We start from the raw sequence: 16477 nt of genomic DNA on the forward strand, positions 1-16477 counted from the left end.
GCACCTCCCTGAATACAATACTTTGCCCCTCTCTGATGCACGACATTTATGGATTATGGGAGGACACACACCGCCTCATGCATTTATAACGATAGTGGCTGCTCCTGCTGGGGCACACACAAAGCTCTCTGCTTGCTGACTTAGAAATGGAGGAGCCTTTGGCAGCCAGACTGATCGAGATGCAGTATATTCATAAAACTGTCTCTGCCGATGGAGTGGAAAGAGCAAAAACAACCAGTTCCAGAGAACAAGAAAAATAAACCCAAACTACGTCACAGAGCCACAAAGGCCAAGGGGGCTATATTTCCAAGCCTGACACACCTCTGGCTTAGGACTTCACACAAGAAAGTGAAAACCCCCGATTACTTTTGTAGTTGAGACTGGTGCCAGAGGACTGTAGTCTATACACTGAATGAGTCTGGGCTAAACGAATACACCCCTAGCCTCTCTCCTCACTTTTTAAGTTAACAACAGCTGGAGAAGCTGGAGAAGCATTTATAACTTTATAACAGACGATTCAGATACACTTGCCAATGATAGTAGCACTTAACGTCTTAATGAACAAAAGTGTTGTAAGAATTTCTCAGTCATTTGCCACCTGGTTCTAGTGGGTTAGAATCTCTGATCTCCTTTCATAGATACAGGCATCCATCCAAGGACATGAAGAGTCTGTAAGAAGTGTACTTAGAACTTAAATAAGAGTCCAGTACCACGAAACCACAGAATCAGATTCTCCTGGCCATAAGAAAGGTGCTTATAGGAGCCCCACCAATCACTTTGGGCCATCCTGGGGATTTTAAGGTAGTCTGGCCTTTTTTTTTTTTTTTTTTTTGGCCAGATGCCTGGAAAGGCAAAAATATGTTGACTGATGCCTCGTGGTGAAAGCGCTAGAAGAGTATCAAGTGATTTGTATTCAATGCCCTCAGCCTGGCTTGCTCTCCTAAGCCAGCCCAGCACACGGAAACCTCAGCAAACACCTGACGTTGCAGGGATTGTGTCCTGAGACCTTCCAGAATCTTAAAATGAGGGCCGTGATCATATACGCATCACCAGCACCTGACTGTTTCAGAGCCACTTTCCACAAAGACACATTTTTGTTTTTAAATGGACCCTTCCCAAGGCCACCTGGGGAGATGACAGCAAGTAGGGAAGTGAGTGCCTCCCTGAGATGGTGACACGGGGCAGTGGAGGCGTGGCTCACCAGCTAACTGGGTCACTTGGGCCTGTCAGCTCTGCCACAACTACATTCGATTTTGTAAAAGTCAAACTACACCTTATTCATTGTCGGGAAACTGCTCTCAAAGAGTCAAAACTGCAGATGTCTCTATAATCACAAGAACAAACACCTGTTCATAAGATCAGTATTTTGTTAGACATTGTGTCATTGATAAAAACACATTCTATCGTTTATTTCTGCAGCAATGCAGACTAGTGTCAGTGCTCCCAGGGAGACCAGGCAAGGAGATGGCCAGGCAATTGACAACTGGGTGGCTGAACCCGAGCCTTCCACGAGACAGGTGTAAAGGCAGGCAAGAAGGTCCAGAATGGGCAATGGAGAGGAGTCTGGATTGGACGGTGCCCACCAGGGAGGACTGCTATCTTGAGCATGCAGGCAAAAGCTGAGAGTGAGTCAAATCAAAATCACAAAGTCATGGAGGCAAACATACACATGCTCGCCTGGTCTCAGAACACGGGAACCAGGGGATCTATCTGTGAACTTTTAAGCAGTAAATTTAGATCACATACAATGAAATCCTACTTAGAGCATATCTCGATTAAGAGGTAGTACATTCATGGTGAAGGTCTCAAGAAGTTCAAGCTAGATCCATAAATCTTTTTTTTTTTAGTCTTAATTTATTACTTATTTATTTTTGGCTGTATCGAGTCTTCATTGTGGCGAGCGGGGGCTACTCTTCCTTGCGATGAGCAGGCTTCTCATTGCGGTGGCTTCTCTTGTTGTGAAGCACGGGCTCTAGGCGCATGGGTTTCAGTAGTTGCAGCACTCGGGCTCAGTAGTTGCAGCATGTGGGCCCTAGAGAGGATTCTTTCTTTTTTCTTTTTTTAAAATGTCTTATGTTACTTTATTTTATTTTTTTGGCTGCGTCGGGTCTTCGTTGCAGTGCGCGGGCTTCTCTCTAGTTGTGGTGTGCGGGTTTTTCTCTTCTCTAGTTGTGGTGCGTGGGCTCCAGAGGATGTGGGCTCTCTAGTTGTGGCGCACAGACTTTTCTCTAGTTGTGGCACGCAGGCTTTTCTTTTCTCTACTTGTGGTGCACGGGCTCCAGAACACGTGGGCTCTGTAGTTGTGGCACGTGGGCTCCAGAGCACCTGGGCTCTGTAGTTTGTGGCACACAGGGTCTAGTTGAGGCGCACAAGCTCAGTAGTTGTGGTGCGCAGGCTTAGTTGCCCCACGGCATGTGGGATCTTAGTTCCCCGACCACAAATCGAACCCGCGTCCCCTGCACTGGAAGGCAGATTCTTCACCACTGCACCACCAGGGAAGTCCCTAGATCCATAAATCTCATAAAGGCAAATGAGGACAACTACAGTTCATCTCTAACCCTACATCCATCTGATGCACGATATTTATTCACTGTCAGAGGACACACTCAGATTTCTTATATTTATACTGATGGTGGTAGCTGGTCTAACCATCTGCAGGGTATCCCCATATCCCCATGAAATTCCGAGTGTACTCCCTGACACGTAAGGCTGGACCACAGGTTTGCCCGATGGATGACTGACATGTTCTAACTGCTACGCTTACGGGAAGTTGCTTTTCTACCTAGGTTATCATGTTTCCTTCAGACACCACAGAACCCACAAGAATCAGATTTCATTTTTAGCAGCACTCAGAGCCCGAGAACAATGTGCACAGCTTCTCCTAAAGAAGCAAGTGTCCTGCCAAGAACTCATGGGCAAATGACCATCCAGCTCCTCCTTCAATGCCTCTGCAGTGGGGCTCTATGCCTCTCATGGCCTCCTGTCCTGCTGCAGAACAGCACTAGCTAAGGACACAGCAGGGAACAAGGCAGGCTAAATCCCCACCCCCGGGGAATCTTACCCCTTGGACACTGAACCAATGTCCAAGAGGAAGAGCCAAGGGCAGCCCCAGTTACATTCATCCATCCAGTTGTAAATCCATCCAACAGCAGTAGCATCCATCTTATCCAAACATCAAGGAGACAGGCTTGGCTGAAATCAAGCAAATGCTGCTAAAAGTCCACAAAAGATGCCCTCTTCCTCCTCCGAAGTTAAATCCCTCGTTGTGGCTTTCAAGGTTCTCCAGTTACCCTCAACCCACGGCTGGCCTGATCTTTCTTGACTTCCCTACAGGAATCCCACATCCCTGCCAAGCTGCGCTGTTTGCTATGCCTTGAACATGCTATCTATGCCTTGCATGCATGTGCCTCTGTGAGCCCTGCTTCCCATTTCCTGGAAAGCTCCTCACCCACATCCCTACTAGTTTTGCTTATCTTTATGGCCTGTCTTAAACATACATCCTCCTCCATGATGCTTTTCCTGATTCCTCCCAAAGGATTTGATCTCTTACCATTTGAATTTCTTTAGAACCATGTTTATACATCTTCACATTAAACATTTTCTGTAGCTTACAACCACCTACAACTCTGACAAGAAAACACTTTGTAAATGATATCAGGGCTGGAAGAGCACTTTGCTCATAGTGCAAAAATATACACAATATATAAGTGCCATTCAGCCTTACAAAGGAAGGAAATCCTGCCACATGCCACAACATGCATGAACCTTAAGGACATTACGCTAAGTGAAAAAAGCCAGCCACAAAAAAGACAAATACTGTATGATTCCATTTATATGAGGTACCCAGAGCAGTCAAATTCATAGAAACAAGGAGTAAAATGGAGGTTCCCAGGGGCTAAGCGGAGATGAAAGAGAAAGGGGTGTTTTTAATAGGCAGAATTTCAATTTTGCAAGGTGAAAAAGTTCTAGAAATCTGTTGCACAATGTGATTATACATAACATTACTGACTGTACATTTTAAAATGGTTAAGGTGGCAAATTTTATATTATGTATTTTTACCAGAAAACGAAAAGTGCCAAGTGAATTAAATCTCCAACCTAACAGCGCTCCAAAAAAAGAAAGGTATTTTGTTGCAATCTTTGCCTTGATCATAGATGTCAGAGCAGAAAGCATCCTTTTAATCACGTTTTAATCCACAGTCCTTAGATGCACTAAGAAAAGAATTTCTGCATTTTGAGAAAAGAAAATCAAGACCGGAATACTACGGAGAAATGGGTATAAAAAGTAAATTCAGGCAAATTTCCCATTCCTTCAAAATAGCAGTTATCAAGAGATTGTGAACCTTAAACCTCTTTATGAGGCCTCTGGGTTACGATTCATTTTTTCCGTTTAAAAGCACAGATGAGGTCCAGGGTCTCAATGGTCTAAATCCTCAGTTTTCCTGCACTTTCTGAGTAGAATACCAGGAGGGAAGGCAAGGACAGAGACAAAAGTAGTTAGATGATTTTGGAGGGTTGGAGAGGAAGCTGAAAGAGGAGAACAAAGAGGGTGGGGTGGGATATATTGGGGAGAAATGGGGACAGAGAAACCTAATGAAATTACAGATCAGAATGTGGGTATAGAACAGCTCACTGTAGACACTGTCCTCAAAACTAGAGAGACAGCTCTAAATAGAAATACTGGTTTTACCTTGACAAGCTCTGCATAGAGGATTCTCATTAGACACATGCTGGGGCTGAAAAAATACCACGGGGCATGGCTGCTGTCTGGCAGGGAAGTCTGCAGTTGCAAATACGTCATGACATTGAAACTAGCAATCAACCAGTTCTGATAATACAGTAAAGCTTCCCTGTATTTCAGGTTGTAAAGACAGTGCAACTATACCCTGGGCCCATCCACATTAGCAGAAGGACTTGTTTCTAAGGATCAGCAAGAGTTCCCTTTCTTTGCTGAGCTGTCGGTTTCTAACTGTGCTCAAGTGCTTCCCATGTGATCGGCCCCGTTCTTGATTCTTAGACTGTCTCTTTCTAGCATGTTCTTTGAAACTCTTTATAATCGAGTGCCTTAAGAACATTACTTATTTTCGAAAGACTGGACAGTTTTTTTGTCTTTGAGTTATACAAACAAAGCAGATTTTCTAATTTCTTAAACACATTAAAAACCAAAGAGAAAATAAAAAAGCAAACCAAAAGAAAAAATAAATCAACAAAACCCAAAGAAAACTAATGATTCCGTTGTTATGAATTTTAAGAATAGGTATCTTAGTAGAGATGGTATAAGCTAATGGTTAAGAGGAGGGCTCTGGGGTAAAACAAAATGGGTAGAGTCTGTCTCTGGACTTACTAGCTACATCACCGTGACTGAGTAATTTAACTTCTCTGAATTTCATTCTCCCCCTCTATGAAAAGGAAGGAATAAAGAAAATAGTATCCACCTCATAGGACTAAACGGTACACTGTAAATTTCTCCCAAAACGGCAGCTGCCATTATTACCCAAGTGTGACTGTCAGACTGTGAAGCTCAGCTATCACAGAAGTTGATTATCCTTCCTTCCAATGGCACTTGTGGGGTACCTAATCACAGGTACCTTATGCAGAAGGGCTGGATTATTCACGCAATGTTTAACATTTGACTCCTGGAGCCAGGATGGCTGGAGAGGTGATTGATGGAGACTTAGAAAAGTAGGAGACAGTATCTTTGGCTTCCGCTACCCTTTTCCTCTGGGGTCAGCCATTATTCCAAGAAGGATGCGTTATTTTATTTTATTTTTTTTTTGCGGTACGCGGGCCTCTCACCGCCGTGGCCTCTCCCGTCGCGGAGCACAGGCTCCGGACGCGCACGCTCAGCGGCCACGGCTCACGGGCGCAGCCACTCCGCGGCACGTGGGATCCTCCCGGACCGGGGCACGAACCCGCGTCCCCTGCATCGGCAGGCGGACTCCCAACCACTGCACCACCAGGGAAGCCCAAGGATGCATTTTGAGAATCATTATCTCAGACCATATTCGTTATGCAACCAGCTCTGCTGGGCACCGCCCTTCCGGAATGGAAGGGAAGCTGACACCCAACAACTCCTGACCCTGTGATACAGGCCGCTGTGCATACTGATGTTGGAGATAAGAAGGATGAAGATGACGAGAAGAGAAGAGGAGTTTGGGACAGCAAGAGGGCTTCCCTCTATCCGGCTAAAGAACAGAGAAAACGCATAAGGCAAATAGTCTCCAAGTTAATTATGATTTTCCTGATCAAATGGAAGCAAATGCCAAAGCAGAGATATTTCTGCGTATCTTTCCCTGATCGTGCACCCAGAGGTAGCCTCCGCCCAGGCTCACGCTTCCTCCAGTATCTACTGGACCAGTAACCACTGTCACTCTCTACCAGCCACGCTCGGTGCCTTTCAAGTTGTTGTCTGTTTCCTTTCAAAAATGTCAACGGAACGACGGACACTGAGAACATGCTAAAACTCTCAAGTCTCAACTTAAGAGTTCTAGAATTCTCAGCTTATTAATTCCTGCTCACATGGCCCAGGTGCCTCTAATGAGTAAGAGAACAGGGTTAATGGGGCTGCCTCATGGTGACGCAGATTCATTATGACTGACTGTTGACTTACAAAAATTAAGCAAGTCTAATGGAGTTTAAACCCAAAAGGGAAGCACCACACTCACAGTTCACACACCCCTGTACCTGTCTTGCCTTCCTCATATTTAAGAGGCTACCAGGTGCAATATGGTAAAGACCATCAGCTTTTATGTATTTTTATCCATTTGACCCAAGCTCTATGGAGGTGGGATGTACAGATAATAGATAAAACCCGCTCTCTTGGGGAAAGAACAACGGAAGCTGGAGAGACTGGGCTAACAGAGCAAGAGAGGCCTGCGGATACCAGGCCACCCAAGTTCTGGGCTCATGGCTGAAGGTGACATGTGCGTCTATTAATTGGGTAACTGGATACATCAGATTTAATGTTAGTTTAAAAAAATGCTGTCAATTCTTCTTTTAAAATGTCTTGTCTACTGGTCCATTCCCTCTCTTCCCACTGCCATCAGTCAGATGCTTTGAGCTTCTATTTCCACAACTGGAGCGGCCTCTTAAAGTGCCTCCCTGCCTCAAATTGTTTGATTTAATTCAACTAGTGATTTTGGAGAACGAGACACGGGGCAGGCCTCGGCGGCTTCTCTGCTGGGCCTTCAACCTTTCCCTCTTCCTGTTCATTCTACACAGTGACCCAGGAGTATACCTTAAAGTCTAGTTTTCATCATACCACCCACTCCCCAGCTCAAAAACCTCCGAAAGGCTCTCCAGTGCCACGGGAATAAAATCTAAATGCTCACATGCCCTACCTGGTGAACGCTCTCTCTCAATACACCCCAAGACGGACCCGCCACCCCAGCTCGGCCTCCTTGTCACCGGCCCGAAGCATGGCCACCTCTGAGCCTTTGTGCAGGTCTTCTTTTCTGGAATGTTCTTTCCTCATTCTCTATAAAAGTCCTTCATGCTTTAAGGGTGGGCTCAAGTTTCAGGCTCTCCTGGAATCCTTCTATCAGACTGTGCTGAACTGCAAGTATTACACCCAACAGTAGTTATTCTGGTGCTCTATTTTTGGATATTTAAAATGTATATTCATATCCGCATATATATATCATATACATATACATTGAACCCTCATGTATTTGTACCCACTTCGACACCTAGCAGAGTATTCTGCCTAGAGTTAGATGTGCTGAATAAATACGTACTATATGCAGGAGTTTGTTTTTCAACACTTAATCTTTCTCAAGGGAAATCTGGCATCTAAGTCTTAAAACGTACATAGCCCTTAAAAACGTACATAATTTATTTCTAGAATTAGAACTAGCAATTCTCATACCAGGAATAAGTGAGGGAGAACTCAGAGATGCTTATAAAAATACATGCACACTGTTGAGATGTTGCGTTTTTTACAATAAGGAAGACGGAAACCTCTTAAGGGGTCCATCATGTAAATCGGGATCCCCGCCACGTAGCTAACAAAATCGCATTGTGGGATATTTACTAACATGAGAACCAGTTCATAAGTCATCACTGAGAGCAAAAAGCAGGTGATAAAAGAAAATGTACAGTAGTATTTGACTTTTATTAGATAAATGATAGATGGACAGTGGTTATGTCTTAGAGGGAGGCTTACAAGGGCTTTTTTTCCTTTGTGGTTTTCTATGCATTTAAATTTGGGGGCACTAAAGTGTTACTAATGTGTTGAACGGTTCCTTTAGAAGGAAATTTGCTCTTCTGAACCACAAACCCTGACTTGGATGGATGTGTACATTGATAGAGGAGCTTGACACAAACTTATATTTGAATTGTAACCTAGTAAAACTCAGTGCCATGTGAGAGACATCCTGCCACCGTGGAAACAACATTCATTGAACCAGGACCTGGGAAACACAGGGTCTAACAGTGGCTCTCCTGCAGAATTCCTGCCAGCCCTGGAAAAGTCACTTATTTTCTTGAACCTCAGGTTTTTAATGACAAAACAGGTGAATATTCTTTCATCCCCATCCCATCTTACAAAAGTATATAGAGATCAATTAGAGACTATTTATAAAAATGGCAAACATATTGTAAAAAAGGCAGTCGATCAGTATCAGGTGAGATTACTATCAAGGTTGGAGAAACACCCCTCTGAAATCTTGAATCTCTGATTACACCACAACCTTCAATCACAAAGTCATGACCGATTCGTGTGCTAATGTGCGGTGAAGTGCAATTTCACTAAATGCTCAATTTAATAACTGTGGGTGCATTTGTTAAATAACACTTGAACAATGAAAATATAAAATCATTTCAGGTTATTACAAGATACTGAATATAGTCCCCTGTGCTATATACAGTAAATCTTTGTCATGTATCTATTTCGCATATAGTAGTTTGTATCTGTTAATCCCGATTATAATCTGAAAGAAATATATAACTGAGTCACTTTGCTGTATATCTGAAACTAACACAATATTGTAAATCAACTATATTTCAATTTTTAAAAAGTTATTTTAGGACAACATTCCTCAGCTTGCTCTTCTCTAAAAGCATTTCCCACAATACTCTGCAAATTACTGTCTTTGCTTCCCCGCCCCCCCCCCCAACAAAGAGAACAGCACAGACATAAATTTTGATGGAAGAAATACACTGGGCTTCAGATGAATTATTTAACGACAAAATATTTAAAGCTTTGGCAAACTCATTATGAAGGGAGCAGGCGCTACGCTTTATCTCTGCAAAGATTTTGATGGTGAATCTAACTCACCTACATGGGCAAGTAATCTTTACTTAGCCACATAAATGCCAATGTACACGTTTACAAACGCACACAACTGCAGCCTCTTAGCCTATGTCTGGCAGGTGTATATCGCATGCTTCTGGACACGAACACACAAACCCAGGTCACGACGGCATGTACCAAGACACACACAGAAACCCTCAAATGTCCCACAGAGCGACCCGGCCAAAGAGGTGCATCGGGCCCCAGAGAAAAAGAAAAAGCACAAGAAAGGATCCCTTGAAGGGAAGGCACGGCTGCGGGTCCCCAGAAGACACCTTGACTCACCTGTTAAGTGGTTGGCAATCCTGGCAGTGGGTTTGGGAGGCAGGGCAGGGGGCTGCTTGAGGAGAGACAGCTGCTTCACTGGGGTCTCCGCATGGTCTCCAGGGAAAGCAGCAGGTTTTTTGGGGGGCAGGAGCAGGACGGATTTGGCTGAAGGATCTTGGGGCAGGACTCCAGACTCACTGGCAGAGGGACTCTCTTCAGACACTGAGGGGACAACCACATGACACACAGCGACATTACACAAACGCAGAGCAGGTGCGGCCGGCGGAAGCCGGGGGGCACACAGGACAGGCTTAGCGACACAGCAGAGCACCGACTGACCCAGGCTGTCAAAGTGGGGTGTTAAAGAGAGGATGCCAGGAATCCAATAAAGCCATGGTGAGGGTGGGGGAAGCAGCAGGGAGGGAGAGACAGAAAACAGAGAGAGCTGGAAGGATGCAGAGGGGGAAGGAGGAAAAGGACACTTCCTCAAACCATCCAAAGCTTCATCCCTTCAACCTCGGTGTTTATAATGCAAATTCTACGGGTGCTCCAAGATGTGACTCATGGCACCACTGCGACAACCGACAGACGGCAGGTGTAGTGGATCAAGGACCAGGAGCCCCCTCTGAACCACACCAGCACCAAACGCCGGCATCTTCCTTTGGGCCTATTTGCCCTTTGCTGGGAAGGAATTGAGAATGCATTCCAGGGTCTTGTTTTTGCCTGCTGGGTCTCCTTGTGTCCCTGCTCCCCGGGTGTGAGGACAGCCTAGAGGCTGACACTGGGCAGGTGATCCCCACATGCCTGTGGCAGCGGCTGCTCCTCCAGGTTTGGGGCCATCCGAGCTGGGCAGCAGCATCCAGGGGGTGCTCTGCAGTTTTAGGGGCACCTTCCTGCCCCTGCCAGCTCCGATACACCTGGATGAGGTGAAGGATGCTCCAAATCAACACCCTTTTCACTTTCCACCTTCCTTTCTCCTGCACTCGCCAGACGCATGGTTTTCTGGTTTTGATTCTGCCCATTTCTCATTGCTCTGCCCCGGGCCTGCTTTTTCCTCTCCCGCATGGCGGGGCGGGCGGAGGGCGGGGGGACCAGGACCGGCTCCAGTTAAGAGCTGTCACGGGTGGTAGCACAGGCTCTCCTACCATGCTGGCAACCCGGCCAATGACAAAATGAGACTGTGCGACTTCCCCGGGATGACAGGTCTCACTACAGCAAATCACATCCATCTGATCCCAATGTCACAAGGAAGGCTGGGAAGAAGTCTCAACTGACCGCTTTAGCTGGAACGATCTCCCCAGCTTGGGGAGGAGGAGGGAAATGCAACTCAGATGCATATCTCCCCCCCCACCCCCATCACTGCTACAGGAAGAAAGCCTCCCCTGCCCTCTACCTTCTCCCCACTCTGGGTAGCAGTGTTTCCGGCAGTCAAAGCCCTGTACACAATCCTCAGGAGAACCAGGTTCTCCCCTGTCTCAGGGGACACTGTTATCATCAGTGCTGGACACACCAATGGAGCAGCGACTCGCTGGGTCCCGAAGTGAAGCATGGCGCTGACCCTGAAACGCCATCCTGCTCGCCTCCCGTCTGAGTTCCGTGACGCAGACTTTGCACACGGTGCGGGGGAGGCCATGGCCTCCTTCCCAGACTCCAGATATTCCCAGAGGCCCCACCCCCCCAGGCTTGTCTCCTGACAGCAAGGACCTCTCCTTACTGGCTGTCGGGAGGGTGCCGTCTTTTGACTAATGAGGACCACTCTGCAAACCTTGCGAGGGAGTGAGGATCGGCCACTCAGAGGGCTTCGGACCAAAGAGGGAGTGACAGGCGGCATCAAAATGATCTGTCAGCAGGATACCGGTAAATTGTAGACAATTAACACATTAATTGATTTTATATAGTAAATTGGTACAATTTACTAAACTGATATAACTATTAACTGGTATATTGGGATTAGGATTCAAAGGCATACCAGGGCCTTGTGACCAGGTGGACTTAGACAGGTACCCTACAGAAGCACAGGACTCTCTAGCTTTATCTTAAATGAGGGTTAGAAAACAGACATTTTAAATCATCAGTATTACAAGACAAGACATATCTTCTCTAAAGAGATTAAGATTATAAAAGTGTTTTTAAAGACTGTAGAAAAATAAATGGACACATCCTCCATATTTTTACACTCAGCATGTACTACCTGGTCACTTTCATCCCCATTTCCAGGAGATCCTTATGTTCAGGGTGGTTCAAAATAGAAGCCAAAGTCCAGCCAGGCTGAAGGCCCCTAACACCGCATGCTGGGGACCAGTTCCATGTCTACCAGGGGCATTACCTGTCCCATCCATGATGTCGGAAGGTTGGAGCACCTCGTATGAGCAGGGATCCCTGGGCATCGGGACTGGCTCCATCTCGGACAGGGCGGGCAGAGATAGCTGGCTGGAGCTCAGGGACTGCCCGTTTTCCAGGGAGTCATCTTCATTCGATATGGAGAGCTCCCCGTCTGTCAGAGCGAGGAGATCGCAGAGTTAGACCACGCCTGCCTTCCAGGCAAGGGTGACACTTACAGCCTGCTACATGAGTCTAGATGCTTTTGTACAATCTGTATCAAGGCCAGTATGGAAAGTCTACACTTGTTCTTTTGCTTTTAAGGCATCTAACCACCAGGGCGACAATTTCCAGTGATCTTCAGCAATATGCCTGTTTTCTCTCCATTCTAACTATCGACAGATGAATGGATAAAGAAGATATGGTACATATATACAACGCAATATTACTCAATCGTAAAAAAGAATGAAATAATGCCATTTGCAGCAACATGGATGGACCTAGAGATTATCGTACTAAGTGAAGTAAGTCAGACAGAGAAAGGCAAATATGATACTGCTTATATGTAAAATCTAAAAAAAAAGCTATGAATGAACTTATTTACAGAGACTCACAGACACAGAACACAAACTTGTGGTTACCAAAGGGGAAAGGGGGTGGGGAGGGATAAATCAGGATTTATATATACACACTACCACATATAAAGTAGATAGACAACAAGCACCTACTGTATAGTGCAGGGAACTAGTCTCAATATTTTGTAATAACCTATAAGGGAAAAGAATCTGAAAAAGAATATATATGTGTGTGTGTATATATGTGTACATACATATATAAAAACGTGTGTACACATATATGTGTGTACACACATATATAAGAATATATATGTGTGTGTGTGTATATATACACACACACACAAACACACATATATATGTATAATTGAATCACTGTGCTGTACACACCCGAAACTAACATGATATCGTAAATCAACTCTACTCCAATTTTTACAAATTTAAAACTTTGTAAAAATCATTATCTACCATATTTTCTATGTGTTTTTTAAATGAAAATGAAAATAAATTTTTCCTCATAATTTTTGAAAACTTGGAAAACCTGAGCAGGACTCAGAGATTGGAAAAGCAGGTCAGGAATTCCTACTTCGAAGAGCAAAGGGCTTCAAGCACTCAACAAGCACCAGGACACGCTACCCCAAGGCCCTAGGAAAAACTCACCCTGTCTTCTCTTTATCTCTGCGCACATCCAATTTCTCTAAATGTTTAGGAGGGCTCTAAGCTCCAGCCGAGGGGCTGCAGCAGCTCAAAGACCCTGGGAGATGCCAGGATTCTCCCAGTGCCCACCAGTGATCCTGCCGGGCGGGGTGCAGACTTTGACCTCGCTCAAAGAGGGGCAGCTAGTTAACACCATGGTGGAGGATCACAGGCTCCCGCACAATGGCCGTTTGTCAAATCAAAATTCCCCCTGTGTGATTTCATCCTAGCCCAGGGGAGTCCTAGATAACTAGACATTAAAGTCAGATTAATTTTTAAAGAGGACTGAAAGCTATTCCAGTCAGATGAATAAATATCCAGACGAAAGACTCTAAGTTATGCTTCGGTAGAAACACAGAAGCCAGCAAAGCAATAACCTGCCTTAAAATGGGAAGATGGATAATTTACTTGTAGAAATAAAACAGTAAAATGACTCCAGGGTTAATCTTGGATAAATAATCCTTTCCTTTTGCTATGTTCCTCCCAAGGCTTTAATTTTATACACAGTGATAAGAAGGCTGCAAAAGATTCCTCTGCCCACCCCCTTTGCCCCCAATTAGAATTGGCCTGATGAAATGTATGTTCAACAGAGCAATTTACAAACCAACAGGCTTTAGATAGCATATGGCTCAAGGACATATGATATTTGACCTGAATTTTTTTTTTTTTTTTTGCTTGTGTTGCGTATTCTGTGTTTTGTCAGAGCCAATCACTGCCGTTATTTTCCTCCTTTAAGTTGAAATTTAAGGAAGAAAGAGGATTCAAGAGCACAGAACTTTATAATTCAAAAGTAGCCACAATTTTATTCAAACTCCAGGGGGTCTTTTTTTTTTCTCTCTCTCTCCATAGGATAGTGGCCGAAGCATCCAAGAACCTCATGTCCACACAAAGCCTGGGGATTGTATTCCCGTGTCCCCTGCATCGGCAGGCGGACTCTCAGCCACTGCGCCACCAGGGAAGCCCTGACCTGAATTTTTTATAAACACAGAAAAAATATACATATAATGGACACCAAAAAGTCATCTGAAGCAGACAATATAAAGCACTGACTCTTGAAGATTGTGGGGTTTTTTCCCTTCTTTTCACTTGGCCTTTTTATGCGCCTCAAATGGTAATAGGAGTCACGATAACTGTGATTAACAATATGACTACTTATTAATAAGAGAAGAGCAGTGCAGACTCTCAGGCCAATGCTATGGAAAGTACACAGCTGAACTGAGCATACCCAGGACGGGAAGGGCTGTGGGTGTGAGCGTTAGTGCATCAGCATCGCACACTGGATGGTCCCCGGTCCTCTTAACATGCTTTGGTTTAGCTTTGTTCAAACTGACACCATGGGAAGCAGCTCTTCTTCAAATTCCCAGTTGGTGGAATAATGACGTAGCTGCCATTAGGTTTAATACATCTCTGGGAAACCGCTTTGATGTTTGATGTTCCAAGTGTAGTAAAAGTCTTGGATAAGACAACCAGAGGAGGAAGGGGTTTCAGGGCTGTTGCCATGTTCTGCTTCTTTGGGGCAAAGATGTGATGGAATGATTGCTATACATTTTAACTGTTAAAAGTACCATAGATGCAAAAAAAATATTAGGGAAAAAAAGATACAGCAGAAGTTGAATTACGTTAGATTCTATGAATCTCTGTTTCATCAAGGCAGTTAGCTTAAGTGCTAGAAGTTTTGGTGGTAACAGAGAAGCAATATTACTCACTCCTCTTGGGACTGATTAACTCTTAAAAAATGTTGCTCCCTATGGATTAAAAGTGCCTTTACTAAATCACAAAGGCTCAAACCACTTGGGAGAGGAAACGATCTTGCGAATTCCACTGTCATAATTTCTAAATACACATTTCCATTAAAAAAATGAAAATAGGAGGAAAAAAGAAGAAATAAGACACTGATCATATCTCTACCCTAACAGAAAATTTGTTTTTCAATATTCTCCATAGTTGTAACAAATTTTATTTTGTGTTTTGTTTTTTTAAAACTTGTATAAGCATTATAATTTGTATAGTTATCATTTAATAATTATACTGAATGAATATACATATGTTTATTTAGTTATCTCTCTGTGGTTGGTCACAAAGGGATTTCCAGTGTTTTATACTATCATGAAAACAGAAATCTCTGCTGACTACCTTCCTGTATAAAATCTTTTCTGCAATTAGAATTCTCCCCCTTTAGGAGAGATTCCAGTAAATGAAATTTATGCGTATTACTATTTTAATGTCTAGTCACACATACCTAGATCTTGTGAAACTGTTTTTCTACAGGGTTTGTCGATTTACACAGCAGCAATATACAGACCCACAAATTTCTTAGCTTTTGGTCATTTCCTCAACATTTACATTGATAACCATGCTTTATCTATTGACCTACCTACTTACATACATATATGTATATACACATCTAGCAGAAATAAACGAAAACCATGCAATAGGTACAAATTTATTATTAATATCATTTATGACTAACTAAGATGGGAAGTGACAAAACTGAAATCTGATTTGGATTCATATAACACGGAGATAAAATGACGCTGCTACTGTCAAGTAACTGTTATTTTAAAATTCTTATGACATTTTCAAATGTCCACAAAAGTAGAAGCATTAATGTAATGGACTCCTTATACTCATCACCAAGCTAAGGAATTAGCTGGGAATTCCTAATGCTTGGTAATTCCAAGTTTGATTAATCTGAAGACTATTTCTTTAATTGACATATAGTTGATTTACAACGCTGTGTTAATTTCTACTGTACAGCAAAGTGATTCACTTTTACATATATATACACATCCTTTTACATACTGTTCTCCATTATGGTTTATCACAGGATACTGAATATAGTTCCCTGTGCTACACAGTAGGACCTTGTTGTTTACCCATTCTATATAAAATAGTTTGCATCTCTAAGACTGTTTAGGCTCTCCATGTCTTTTTACTATTTGCCAGCTCTGTTTATCAGCATCATGAGAAAACTGTGTTTTCCCCCCAGGAAGAATTTAACCCTCCTGAATAAAATGAGTCTTACGGATTATTTGTACTTTCATCTATCTAGATCATCACCATCTCTTGCTATGATGACCGAGAAAGAGCTCACTGAGTACTGGAAATTATTTTGATGTTTTACATGATCTAAAATTATCTGGAATAGGGCTTCCCTGGTGGCGCAGTGGTTGAGAGCCCGCCTGCCGATGCAGGGGACGCGGGTTCGTGCCTCGGTCCGGGAAAATCCCACATGCCGCGGAGCAGCTGGGCCCGTGAGCCATGGCCGCTGAGCCTGCGCGTCTGGAGCCTGTGCTCCGCAACAGGAGAGGCCACAACAGTGAGAGGCCCG

The 16477-nt window shown here is 44.0% G+C and overlaps 1 protein-coding gene across 1 annotated transcript in view; it reads right to left on the reverse strand.

Moving 5' to 3' along the window:
• The window catches only part of PHACTR1 (phosphatase and actin regulator 1), a 561450-nt gene that overhangs the window by 75130 nt on the left and 469843 nt on the right, over positions 1-16477 (reverse strand). Inside the window, exon 6 of the mRNA XM_007446414.1 lies at positions 11886-12053. Coding sequence (XP_007446476.1) covers positions 11886-12053 — 168 coding nt within the window. The remainder of the gene's footprint in view (positions 1-11885; positions 12054-16477) is intronic.

This window comes from Lipotes vexillifer, unplaced genomic scaffold (assembly GCF_000442215.2).
Source record: "Lipotes vexillifer unplaced genomic scaffold, Lipotes_vexillifer_v1.1 scaffold1154, whole genome shotgun sequence".
NCBI lineage: Eukaryota > Metazoa > Chordata > Mammalia > Artiodactyla > Lipotidae > Lipotes > Lipotes vexillifer.